This window comes from Dermacentor silvarum, chromosome 3 (assembly GCF_013339745.2).
Source record: "Dermacentor silvarum isolate Dsil-2018 chromosome 3, BIME_Dsil_1.4, whole genome shotgun sequence".
In the NCBI taxonomy this organism is placed as follows: Eukaryota; Metazoa; Arthropoda; class Arachnida; order Ixodida; family Ixodidae; genus Dermacentor; species Dermacentor silvarum.
Genome location: NC_051156.1, coordinates 62,833,269 through 62,847,160, shown reverse-complemented (window position 1 = coordinate 62,847,160; position 13,892 = coordinate 62,833,269). Strand labels below are relative to the sequence as shown.

The window sequence follows — 13,892 nt, the reverse complement described above, 5'->3', positions numbered from 1 at the left end:
ATCTCCTTTACGCACGTCCACCGCTAAGCTGCATTGACACTATACTACCGTTTGACTTTCACAGCGAGTACTCTGTTGCCAAGACGCTTTGTCTTGCCGAAGAAGCCCGGCGTATTGCTCGTCTTCGTTTTTCGGCCCGCTCACCTGCACTTGTCCGCCTTCTCCCACGACCGCGCTCTCGAGCGTAGCCCTTTTTAGGGCTCCCAGGGGAGCAGGCATGGGCAAGTGCATTAATTCTCCCGCCTGAGTTCACCCGGAGATGGGTGACTTCCTTGAGGGGATGGCCGAGCTCCGGCCTGGCCCCCCACATGCCCGCTCGCGCGCCCTGGACCTCCTGCTGAAGGAGGCAGCGCGGATGTTCAACCCCCACCAGGGCAACCACGAGGGGACCCCGAAGCGGCTTTCACCCACCTCCTTCAAGGGCGCCGCCAGGAAAGCCCGTGGTGCTCGCAGGGTAGCGAGACGCGCGCCAAAAAAGGCCGAGCTCGAAAGCCCCGCCGAAGATGACGACGCCGTTTCCTCGTCGCCGTCATCACCCACTAGCTCTGCGAGCGCTTCCTCAGCGACTGGCTGTACCGACTCGGACACAGCCTCATACCTCAGGTCTCCTACCGACTCGCCTATCCATGCGGACGACACCGCGACAAGTTCACCGGCGGCTTTCACCCTGTCCCCCGAGAGCGAGAGCGACGCCACATCGTCTGATGATGCTGCTGTCGACAAGGAGCAGCCATCCACCACCGAAGGGGAACCACGTTCCACCGGTCTCCCCCAACGCCATGACACCCGCCCGCCTTCGTCTCCCCCTGCCCCCCACGTGTTACCAAGCGTCGGCCATGAGCAGAGTGACTCCACCGATTCGGAGAAGCCCGCGGCTGCTGTCGACGGGCAGGCAAGCGCGGAGACGGAGCGGGCAAAAAGCAGCCCGCCAGCCCCGGCATCTTCCCCCTCGGAGCCGTCCAAGGAGGAGAGAGAAAGAGTTCATCTCCCTCCCCACGGCCATGCCGCGCCCGCGCCGACCTCCCTCGCGCAGGAGGTCTCCCCCTCGCAAGCCGCCCCCGTCACCCCTCAGCCGCCGCTCGCTTCTCCGGCTCTGGTATCAGACGACAGCCCCGGGGGCAGCGGCCCGCAGGAGAGCAGGGATACGCATGAGAACGAGGCCTCCTCTCCAAGCGCCCCCTCTCTCCCCGAGCCTCGCCTCTCCCCTCTCAGCGGAGCGGCCAGCCAGGAGAAAAAGAAGAAAAAGAAGGGAAAGAACAAGGGCACCCTTCGCAATCGAGAGCAGCCCATCGCATCTGCCGATGATTTGGCGGACCACCCGAAGCCCTCCGAACCTCCTGCCTGTGGCGGGGTACAGGGCGACCACCCTACAGGGCCGAGAAGGGAAAAGCGGCTACGTTTCGTCCCTTTCGTGGCCCCTCTCCAACCGCAAGTCACTGATGACGACCTCCCGCCCCGCGAGTACACAGTACTCTACAGACCAGCGGCCCGGAGGTCGCACTTCCTGGCGGCATCGGGTGACGCCATTGCGGCGTTCCTGTCCGGAGTTCCTGGTGCGCATCGGGTCCGCCCCAACCTTCGGAGGAACGTCGTGGCCGTCGACACGCTCCCGGGCGAGGACCTAACGGCTCTGCTAGCGGTCCGCGTCATATGTGATGTGCGCGTGAGGGCAAAAGCCCTCATATTGAACACGTGCACAGGCACACTGTTTGACGTGGACCCCACCTTCGATGGGGCTACCATCTTCGAGGGCCTCGAGTCTTCGGTGCCGGTGGTCGCCATCGCCAGGAGCGGTGACGTCGTGACGCTGCGGTTTGCCGGCGACGTCGTCCCCGAGGAGGTCCTGCTGTTTCGACGGCGGCGCGCCGTGCGACCACGCCTGCCGCGCCCGCTTCAGTGCGGCCGATGCGGCCTCTTCGGCCACGCGACGGTGACGTGTTCGCGCGACCCTCGCTGCCTGCAGTGCGCCGGCGGACATCCAACGAACTCCTGCACGGTGGACAGGCGTCGCTGTCTTCACTGCGGGGGCCCGCACGCCGCCACGGAACCGCGCTGTCCCCAGTGGCAGCTTGAGAGGAGGGTCGCTGCCACTCTCGCGAGCTCCAAGCCGCGCATCACGCGTAAACAAGCGCTGGAGCTCGCGCGGAGCAGCGGCACAGCAGTGATTGATTCCTCCAAGCAACGACCCGCCGGCCAGCGGGCCACGGAGTCAAGGCCACTTTCATCGCGCCGGCAGCCGGGGCTCTCCTACTCTGCGGCCCTCACCGGCGGCACACAAGCGGACAGCAGCATCAGCGGCCGCGTGGGTGAACCGCCCGTCACCGACAACAACCCGGTGCAGCCCCCCGGAGCGACGGCGCCGGATACAAGCGTGCTCGTGCTGACGGCGCTTGCCTCGGCACTTCGTTCCCTCCTCGAGCTGGCCCCCGCCGACTCGCCAGCGCGTCACATGTGTGTGGCGGCATTGGCAATGCATGACGCCCTGGTTCAGCATGGCTAGTACGCCCAGGGAACAACGGCCGCGCATCGTTCAGTGGAACGTGCGTTCGATGCGCTGCCGTCATCCCGAGCTCGCGGGTGGGGCTCTCATCGACGGGTGCGACGTTCTTGCTCTGCAAGAAACGTACGTGCGCGCGGGGGAGCTCAACCTGCCGGGCTTTGTGGCGTACCACAGTGCCACTAGCTGCCAGCAGGCGTCATGCACGGCCAGCCCGTGTGTTGACCCCTCCCACCCGGCCGGCCGATCGCGTGCCTCTCTTTACGTGCGCGCTGGTCTCGCCCAGGCCGAGGTGAACGTGTGCGACCTGCCTTGCGCGAATGTGGAGTGCGTGGCTGTGACCGTGCGCGTCGGCGCCACCGACACATGTGTTGCCAGCGTCTACGTGCGGTCTGGTAGGCGCTGGGACACTGAGTTCGTGTGCCGCCTGTCTGACCGTGTTGGGGGGGACCTCGTGGTGTGCGGGGATTTTAACTCGCACCACACGGCATGGGGCTCCAACCACATCGACTGCAGTGGCCGCGGCTTGTTGGACAGTGTGCTCCGTGCTGGCCTACTCATCGCCAACACCGGAGCGGTGACCTTCGTGCGCAGTGGCTGTGCGGGGAGTGCAATCGACCTCACGCTGGTGTCGGACCGGTGCCACTACGCCTGGCGCCGCAACCCCGACACGGGGGGGTCGGACCACTTCCCCATCTTCCTCGTGCCTCGCGCCACCGCCGACCTCCCGACGAGGTCCTACAGTGTTGTGAATTGGCCGCGTTTCCGGGAACTGTGTGCTGCAGTGCCAGTCTCGGAGTGCGGCCTTTTTCGGCACATCGCCGAGTGTGCGCGCGCGGCCACGACTCGCTGTGTGGTGCCGGCTGGAACACCCGTGCCGGACATCAAGCAGTTAAACCTGCGAGCTGCGCGCCGAAGGGCACAGCGCAAAGCCGTGCGCACCGACAAGCGGGAGCACTGGACTGTTTACAACCGCTTGGACGCCGTCTGCCGCCGCCATGCACGGCAGCGCCGCAGTGCGAGCTGGTCCAGCCTGTGCTGCTCGCTTGACGACCCGCGCGCGCGCTCGCGCCCGTGGCGCATCCTGGGTGCGGTCCTCCGGCCCCGTGTGCCGCGCTGCCCCGCACTCTCCATCGCGGTGGCACGCGGCATCACCAACGCGCAGCTCGCCGAGCTGCTCGCGGCCACCTTCTGCCCTCCAACCGCGGCTTCGACCAGACCGACGGGGATCCTCCAGCCGCACCACCACCCCCGGCGCGAGCTCATGGCCCCCCAGCGCTATTTCCCGGCGGCTGGCACCCTGGAAGAGATCTCCGCACTGTGCACGGCTGATTTCACCATCGGCGAGCTGCGCACGGTGCTGGCGTCACGGAGGCGTCGCTCGGCACCCGGCTCCGACGGCGTCACTTACCAGATGCTGCGGAATTTCGACAGCGACCAGCTCCACCACCTGCTGGACGCTTACAACGCCGTCTGGAGATCGGGCGTCATCCCGAGGGAGTGGAGCGAGGCGGTGGTAGTGCCGTTGCTCAAGAACGGCAAGCCACCGCGCGACCCTGCCTCGTATCGACCGGTGTCGCTGACGTCTGCCGCGGGCAAGGTCCTCGAGGCCATGGCTCTTCGGCGCCTCGAGTGGATCGCAGCGGTTCTCGACATCCTGGCTGCCGAGCAGAGCGGGTTCCGCCGTCTCCGTGCCTCTGCCGACTCCCTGGCTGACGTCGTCACGACGCTCGAGGAGGCCAAGCACCGCGGTGACGCTAGCTACCTCGTCCTCCTCGACGTCATGAGCGCCTTCGATCAGCTGCCGCACGCCACGATTCTCGACGCTCTGTGTGCCATGGGGGTCTCCGGGAGGTTGCTCGCATATGTGGGGGCCTTCCTCAGTGGCCGTACGATGCGTGTGCGCGTGGGGGGAGCGCTCAGTCAGCCGCGCGCCGTCTCGACTGGTGTGCCGCAGGGCAGTGTACTGAGCCCCTTCCTCTTCAATCTCGCGCTCGCGCGCATCGGCGACTACATCCCTCAGCTGCCGGAGTACGAGGTCCGTGTCGCGTTGTACGCGGACGACATCGCGCTGTTCGCCAGTGGTCCCACCGCCAGGGGCAGTGTTGTGCGCGGGTGTGTACAGTCGGCACTCGACGCAGTCGACGAGTACGTGCGCGGCATCGGCCTCACTCTGTCGGCGGCAAAGACCGAGGCGATGCTCGTCCATCCACGCTACGGGGCCCACCGATCGGCGCCGTGTTTCTCCCTTCGCGGTGAGAGCCTCCCGTGGCGGATGAAAGTGCGCTATCTCGGCCTCATCGTGGACCACCGGCTCAAGTGGCAGCCGGCAGTGGCTGCCCTGCGCAAGGGAACCAAACGGGTGGCGAGTGCCGCGCGCACCCTCTTGGCCCGCGGTCAGGGCTGCTCCCCCACCTTGGCACTGCGACTCTACAATTCGGTGGCCTCGGCGAGATTACTGTACGGCCTGCCGCTCGCTGACCTCAGCCCAGCGAAGTGGGAGGCACTGGACATGGATCACCGAGCCGTTGTTCGACAACTCCTGTGCCTCCCACACACGTCACCAGTGGGCGCCACACTCGCCGAGGCTGGCGAGACCCCTATCTCCCTGCGCGCCGTGGGGAGGGCGCTGGGCCACGTTGAGCGACTGCATCGTTCGTCACACGGGCAGCAGCTGATTGACCGGTTTCGTTCCCTGCCCAACTCCGGCATGGGGCGCCGCGTCGTCGAGTTCGCCAGCCTTGTCGGCGCGGGACCGTCGTGTGCGTGGCTGCCGCCCCCTCCGCATCGCCGCCGCCGTCTAGACATTCGCATCACCGTGCCTGGGGTCCGGGGAAAGCGCAACACCGCCGCCTGCGCCCTGCGACAGGAGACGGCCGCGGTGATCGAGGAGCAGCTCGCCGGCCGCGTGCTGGTGTACACTGACGGCTCTGTGCTCCGGGACGGCGCGGCTTCGGCGGCGTGCGTTGCCCCCGAGCTCTCGGCGCAGTTCCAGTGCCGTGTCCTGTGTGCTGTGTCGTCGACGCATGCCGAGCTGGCCGCCATTGACCTGGCTGCCGAGCTGCTGCTCCAGCTTCCTGTTCAGCGAGCGGCCGTCCTGACGGACTCACGAGCGGCGCTCTCCATTCTGGCCGGAGAAGATCACGGCCCCACGCTCGCTCGCCGGCTCCGGTGCAAGCTTGACGGCGTTTGCGAGCGGGGATGCGACCTCGTGTTCCAGTGGGTGCCTTCTCACATTGGCCTGCAGGGAAACGAGGAAGCAGACCGGCTCGCAAAGGAGGCCCATTCCTCGTCGGTCCCGTTGTCGCGGTTCGTGACGCGGTTTGACGTCGCCCGCCACTCCGTGGCCGGCTATGTGAGGACGCAGCACCCCGACCCTCGCGTCGCCGGCGGCATTCCCCCCAGGTTGCTGCCCCGCAGAGGCCTGAGCCGGCGAGACCGCGCTCTCATCCTGCGACTCCGCATCGGCTGCGCCCGGACGGCCGAAAGGTTGCATCGGCTGACGGGTGAGGGCTCGCCGTCCTGTGGGGAGTGCGCCGACGTCGAGACGGTTGAGCACGCCCTCCTCCAGTGCCCCGCGCGTGCATCGGAGCGCGACGCACTTGTCGCGGCATACCATCGCCTCGGGTTGCCCGCGGATACCACACGGCAACTCCTGTTCCCAGCCACACACCCCTCCATTGCCAGACACGCCTTCGCGTCGTTACTTGTTTTCTTGGAGGATGCCGACCTGCGCTCTCGGCTGTGAGTCGAGCCGCCTTCACCTCCTGGCCTTGCTGCTCGTTTTTTTTTTTTTTTTTTTTTTTTTCTCTCTTCTCCCCTCTACCCCACTTTCTCACTAGCCTGTCACTATATGTCCCTCACCCCCTTCCCTGTACAGCGCTGTTGAGGTGCCCTCCCCCGAGAGGCAGTTACGGCGCTGTACTTTTCTCTTCTCTTCCTTTTAAAATCACTCACACACACATTGCTCGTCTTCGTACTGTGGCATCGCAACACCGATCGAAAGAGCGCTATGACAGCCGACACCAGTCTGTCTCGTACGCTAAAGGAGACTTTGTGTGGTTGTGGACCCCGCTACGTAAGCGTGGCTTATGCGAAAAGTTTTTACCCCAGTACACGGGCCCATTCGTCGTTGTAGATCGCTTGAGTGACTTGACGTACGTGGTGGCACGCTTGACGTCAGCTGGTCGTCGGTCTAGCCGGACCCAGTTAGTACATGTTGCTCGTCTTAAGCGGTTTCACCCCACGCTTTCCGAGTGATTTGGACTTGCCCAGCGGGCTTCGTCTGGCAACCGGGGATTGCTACGGCATGAGCCGGGCAAGGAGAAGAGGAGGAAGACGTTAGCTGGCGCAGCCTCAGGACGCCATCTTTACTTCAGCATCAACCTCGTCCTTTAAATAAAGCCGGTTCAACATTAACCGTAACAATATTAATTGTAGTAAACATGAGCTGATTAAGTAAGCAGGTGTGCTGCGGCGTAAATAGACCGACATGAAGAGAGACTCGATGACCACGAGAAGGCGCGTGTGAAACGGTGGTGTTGATAAGAAGCGCTTCCCGTGGGCAGCGCGTGCGAAGGGACACACCTGTAGCGCTGCACTGCCGATCCGGGCAGCATTGCATGTGTAGCGTGCGTTGGAAAATGTGGCCTGACTATTACTAACTGAATGAACAAGCGTGGTGTGAGCGCGCACAAACAAACATGAATAGATCACACTGAATGACTGCAGACAACGACTGTCAAAACGCTGGCAGCAAGCGCCTACGCCGCAGCGGCGAAGTTACGTGCGGTCTATCGCTTCAACGGAAACTGAGCGGCGAATGCACGGCGCATAAAGGTCAGAGCCGTGGGGAGATAAGAGACGGTGCGGGCGGAGCGACGAGCGCGGTTGTTGGCAGAGTAGAAGTGCGCCCCCCCCCCCCCTCCCTCCGGCGCTGGCTTCCCGCTTCCTTGCTTGCGCGTGGGAGATTGTGCGTTCGCTCACCGTGATATCACCAGTCCCCGCACGCTTCCGCTCAGGCATACGGCGCGCGGCGAAGATTTTATCTATAGGGAACCTCACGGCGACGGCAGAAATGCGGTTGAAGTGTCCATATAATTGCTATCGCAATAAAAAATTATTTAATGAAAGGCAGGGAGGTTCCGCCTCCACTCTGGAACCACGCACGCCCAAGAGTACGTATTTGGTAATCAAGAACCACCAGACGTACTCACGGTCGGACTGCTGGCTGTCCGTGACGCACTGCACGAAGCCCTCGAAGAACCTCCAGGTATATACTTTACAAATTACAATATATACCGACAGTCAGGCGGCGGTCCGCGCATTGCGTGCCCCCACCCCAACTGACCCATCGCAAGGAAGATAGCAGAGGCAAATAGGAGGCTGCGCACGGTGCACGCAGTCGAAACTCGGGCATGGTGGGTTCCCGGCCGCTGCGAGCGCGATACTGACCTTGAACCGCCGCATGCGACGTAGAAATAACTTTTATGCCCCTGGAAAATGACGGAAATTAAGATACATCCTTCCTATAACAACGACAGAGGCGACAACAGCTCCGTGAACGCCTACAACACACGCCAAAGGACGATCCACTACCTGCAGGCTGTGGGAGTTCCCAAAGTATGCAGCCCTCCGACGAAAGCACCGGGGGCAAGTGGCCAGCTTCGAGGAGTGGATCTGTCCCTCAGCGGAGGCGGCGATGTGGCTGACCATCGCCCTTTCAATAAAGCTGTACCATACCATCACCAGTACCAGCACATTGCAAGGCCTGGGGTCAGCATGCACCATTATTAACTTGTGTAAGAAGCGTGTCGTGCTGCGCAGACTTCAGGGGCGTAGCCAGGGGGGGGTTGGGGGGGTTCAAACCCCCCCCCCCGAATTTTTTCCGCAACTCCCCCCCCCCACTTACCCACCCTTTTTTTCTCGTCGCTTCGCGCTGACATAATTCATGAAACCGGTGCTACTATCACAATTCAATTCCTGGGCGCTTCCGTTTGGGTTGGTAATTTACAGATAATCATGTCTGAATATGGAAAAAACTGTCACAGTGTTTGTTAAGGCTTTGACAGTCTGTGAAGTTTTGGGCGAGAATGTGGCGGCCGCATTCTGAAGCAACAAATGCGCAACAAATGAAGCAACAAATGCGGCAGCCGCATTTTAGATGGCGAGAACGCTCGAGGCCCGTTTACTTAGATTTAGGTGCAGGTTAAAGACCCCAGGTGGTCGAAATCTCCAGTATACATTTCTGCCGCTTCCCTTCAGGTGCCGATTAGGCCGCGCTCGCGCAGATTCCGCGTTGGCGCTCCATAATTCTCCTCGCACGTGTACGGTATGTTGCAGAAGTCGCGGGGTGCTTTTCTCGTCGCGACGATAGATTGAGAGCGTAGGTCTCACGTAGGACGCGCTGGCTTTGGCGAGCGCCAACACAAGGGCCAGCCCGGGTTTTAGCTGTGATGTTCCCGTTGCCCCTTTGGTGTCCCGGAGGCGCCGACAATACGAAATGATGAAATGTTATTACAACTTGTAAATAACAACAATTAAAGAAATATTATCACGCCTAGGCACCAACATATGTGACTCAGCGCTACCGCGCCCGTGTGAGGAGAATTACGGAACGCCAACGAGGAACTTATCGAAGGTCGCAGATGACACGCGAAATTGCGCAAGATGATCACTTTTGATGACGGTACGTGGGTCAATGAATGAACATACCGCTCGAAATAATGCGATAATGAGCGCCACCACGCCGACAAACGTACGCAGACTAGATGGATCTGGACGAAAACGGCAGCGGCGGCCGCGGCGGTAGCAAAACAAATGTGAACAACTTGGACAGGCACGGAAAAAATTTTCCGGCCGCTTTGGCCTTTCCGCCCACTTGCCGCTTCCCAAGTGTGAACGTAGGCATAGTCTGCGCGAGAAACGTCTCTTGTTTGCGAGTGCGCCCCTACGGAAGGCTGGTAATTACTGTTGTGTTGTTGAATCCCAAACCAGCTATTACGGAAGGCTGGTAGTTGCTGTTTTGTTGTGGAATCCCAAACCAGCAATGTAAACACGAAGGGGTTGATGACAGCAGTGAAATTCCACCGACTCGCAACAGAATGCACGAAACATACAGCCGACAAGCATGAATTACTGCTGTGCGCAGTACAGCGTGAGTAAATTCTTGTTGCAGGCGCTGACAGTTCTCGTCGGAGTTCACGCGTCCTGAGAAATTGATTATGTGCACTATGCACTGAACAAGACCGGAGTTCATTCCTGCATCACTAGTACACCAATCAGTCGAGATTCTGTGAGGTACAAGGCCGCTTCCTGTTTGCACGGGCGTAAGTGAAGCAGAAATGAGTTGCACGCACTACTTAAAATGCGTACACATGCCATATCTATGCTGTGCGGTGAAATATTCTGTACAATTCTGAATCTGTTGACGTAAAGGCAATGACGGCTGCACGCTCGCACAAAGCGGAAGACACAGCGGCCCATGCACTTGCCGCAGGAAATGCAACCCTCTCGTAGGAGGGAGCAGGGCGACGAAAGCTTCGAAAAAAAAAAAAAAAATCCTTACGCGTTTTTGCGCGTATTTAAGTTTTCTAGCGCAAAGACGCAGCGAACAAGCTATTGCTATGGGAGTAGGTATAGCCTGGTCACACGTGCATTTTCACGCGTATAGCCGTCCTTGACTTGTGAAATGCACTTCGCCCCGACGAGGACGACGCCATCTATGCTTAACGGAAATTAACAATGAATGATGTCTTCTCCGATCGCACGGGTCGTCTCAATGATGCGTTTTCGAAGACTGGTCCATTCAGTGGCGCGATGAGAGACCGTTGCTCCAAACGCCCACTGTACCTGTCGTCCTTACTGTATTTACTGAGCTTACTTTACTTTTTGCTTAATTTCTGCACAAACACACACACACACGTGAAGGGGGGGGGGGGGCGGGTGCCATGGCTTTGATATACATGTATAGCGTTTGCTTAAACTACCGATATTTATTATCGATCACGTGACGTAGAGAAAAGCAGAAGCTTGCCCCCCCCCGAAAAAAATTTCTGGCTACGCCCCTGTGCGCAGTTGTCTCTCGCTCGCATGTGCCCGAGTACCAATAAAGACTGATGTTCTGATCGAAATCTATTTCTGAACGTTATTCATCGCCACTGTTGTTCCTTTCTATATGCTCCCTATAGCAATTGAAATCACGCGTCCCACAGTTTCTATCACATCAAGATAAAATGTGGAGGCGATCTTTGAGTAGGTGTCAAAAGATGACAAAGCGATGTCCTTTTTTTTTACCGTGAAGTAAAATGTCTGAGAGTGCCGCATCTGGGCTGTAAAATGAGTAAGATGATCATTGCGATGCTTCGGGGGAACGGTACGTAAAAAAAAGGACATTGCTTTGACATGGAACAGAACATGGCACGAGGTAACACAATGGAGGATATTTTTAGTAAGGTGGCAAAAGATGACTCATGTTATCCTGACAGTGGCGCACCGACGGGGGGTGATTCGGGGGTTGTAACCCCCCCCTGAGGCCGACTTAACCCCCCTCTTTTGTTTAACCCCTTTTCTTTCCTTACGCATTTGAGTACTGCAACTAATATGTAAGACGTGCAATCGTCTGCACACTCGCAAAAAGCACATTTTTTGACAATTTCCCCCGAAGAAAGTGAAATTAGCGCTGTTTAGATGGTATTGGCAAACTGTCAACCCCCCCCTGGCAGAGATCCTGGGTGCGCTACTGTATCCTGACTTCGTAGAAATGGTTGGACGCATGCATATTATATGCTTACTGAGGAGGTATAAAATAAAGGTATAAAAATGCCGAATAACTTTCAGAAATGTATACTTCAGAGTAGCAGTCTGTCTTTATTGTACAACCCATATACATACAATAAATTTGCAGTAATATAATTTTTACTGTAGAAGGTGCGCAAAAACAAGGAAAGAAAAAAGAAAAGTGTCAAACTATGAAGTTAACTTTTTATTGCTATAGCAATTATATGGACGCTCCAAGCAAATTTCTGCCAGCGTCATCGCCGCCGTCGTGAGGTTTCGTATAAAGTCCAACGGCGATAAAATCGTTGCCGCGCGCCGCATGCTGTATGTGCGAGTGAAAGCGCGCTTTCACGGAGAGCGAGCGCGCGGCGGAGAGCAAACGAGACGGCTTCCGTCGTGCGAAAGGCCGTGGGGGGATGGGAGGGGAGGCGACGTTTAGCTGCGGCACCCACGGCTGCCTGGATCGGCGCGCGCGGTGGGTTCGATCCAGACGGAACCAAATGCGTATCTTGCGACCGGGCGCAAGGGGAAGTGGCGACTCTATCTCCCAGGCGAAAGGAGGAAAGCGGGAAGGCAGCGCGGGAGGGAGGGTGCGCGGCTTCTACTCTGCCAGCAACTGCGTACTTGTACTTTGCGCGGCTGCGGGCTGTCGCGCGCGCCGCATCTTGAAAGCGATTTCCACACGGCTTTTACCTTTGTATGCGCTGTGCTTTCGCAGCTCAGTTTCCATTGAAGCGATAGACCGCACGAACCTTCGCTCGCTGCTGCTGCTGCGCTTGCTCATGCCAGCGTTTTGACAGTGGTTGTCTGCGTTCGAGTGCGATCTATTCATGTTTGCTTGTGCGCGCTGACGCTTGCTAATTCAGTTAGTAAGTGAATTTGTCCAAGTTTATGCAGCCGATAATACTACTATCCGTACTCCATATAGCTTACTAATTTGCTATCGCAATTGATGCTTCGCCTTTCGGGTGAAACTGCAACTTTTTTTTACCACAAAATCTGGGTAATTTTATTTCCAGTTCGTAACATGTCCAAGAGTATCTTTATTCGCGTTGCTGATGAAAAAAAAAAAAAAAAACAAGTCATACTTTCTTCTCTACTGCAATTGTTTTCACTATGTAACCCTGCCGTGTCTTGAACGCTGAAGATCTAAGACAAGTTTATATCACTGATGACTTAGTTGTGAGGAGGGATCTATAATAGAACACTGCACGGGCCGATTTTTTCAGCCCGGGCCCGGCCCGGACCCCTTTTTATGTTGGGCTGCCCCCCCGAGCCCGACCAAATGTTTTACGGCGAGACTCGGGCCCGGCCCGGAAATAATCTACGTTACCCGCCCGGCCCGTCACCCCTTTACCTTAGGCCCGAGCCCGGCTCAAAACCGGCCCGAGACTGAAAAAGATCACCGAGCGGCATTAAAAAAATAAAATAAAGAAGAGAATGAAAGGAATTTATTCTAAAGGCATAAATACTTGTCATATGAAATTATGAACGCTATTTGAGCGGTCTGAACGCAAATATCAGCGCGCGAAGTAGTACGAATCACATTGCCGAGCAGTAGCGCCAGCAGTTTTCAACGGCGCTACCTTGATGCGGCCCAATCCACTTCTATCGCAGCGCCGCCACAGTATTTTTCCACGTCGGGCGCCTCACTGCAAAGCATGTGCCGCCCCTACCACTCGTCCCACTTACCTGTATTCTAGTACACTCTAGCTGAAGCGCAGCCACGACCGGTCGTGAGCGCAGCGCATGGATACAGTAAATGGAGAAAGAAAGCTTCTCGTTCCTCCATGGTGCAGCGTAATGCGTTGCTGCTAGGCGGCCGGTTAAGAACATGCGTGCAATCATGGATGGACGCAGTGCCATATTTCAGCCGCGTGACGAATTATCTTACCAGTCATCGATTTACCAATTCGCCTTTGAAGAATCAGCAAGTCGCGAACGCGCTTACATTGCGCTGAAATCATTAATTACACTGATTTAGGTAAGGAATACAATGACATCCTTTGATTTGAGGCGCCTACGGTCTTTCTGGACTTTTAAATTCTGTTCAAACAGCGCAAAATACGACGGAAGAAGAAAACGGAAGTACACAGGAGTAGCACTGCTAGCTTCCAGCTGCGCCGGGGCAACAGGTTTATCAGAGTCAAGACGCGCGAGGATAACTCGCTGCACGTTACATGCAAACCACCAGAAAGCCCGAGCCCGGCCCGAGCCCGTGAAAAAACTGCCCTACCCGGCCCGGCCTGGCCCGCGGGCCGGGCCGGGCCCGGGCTTTCGGGTAAGCCCGAGCCCATGCAGTCCTCTAAGAGTCTAAATTCTATAACACACCCAGGCTGTAGAAAAATCATCTGGCCAGTTTACTTTTGCATAGACCAGAGATCTTGTCGCTGCATTTGAAGCGAACAATCCAAGCAAAAGAACAAATCCTAGCCTTGGCTGGATATATTACGTGATGAGCGTATTAAAAAGCACCTAGAAGGCCCTGAGCAACATTTTTATGTTCCGATACGGCAGTCAGAACTATTCAATAAGGGTCAATATGTTTAAGAACAATTAAAATAAACGAAACATCCTAAATAGCAGGATAAAACCGCCCTGGCGAAGTGATGGAATC

General features: G+C 57.8%; 2 protein-coding genes across 2 annotated transcripts; both read left to right on the top strand.

The window, feature by feature from the left end:
* Positions 1-259: 259 nt before the first annotated feature.
* LOC125939626 (uncharacterized) lies at positions 260-2,500 on the top strand. The gene has a single exon (XM_037708830.1). The coding sequence runs from the start codon at positions 260-262 to the stop codon at positions 2,498-2,500; it is 2,241 nt and encodes a 746-aa protein (XP_037564758.1).
* Positions 2,501-2,549: 49 nt separating this feature from the next.
* On the top strand, positions 2,550-6,245 carry LOC119444430 (RNA-directed DNA polymerase from mobile element jockey). The gene has a single exon (XM_049664588.1). It carries the CDS (start codon positions 2,550-2,552, stop codon positions 6,243-6,245), a length of 3,696 nt encoding a protein of 1,231 aa, XP_049520545.1.
* Positions 6,246-13,892: the final 7,647 nt, after the last annotated feature.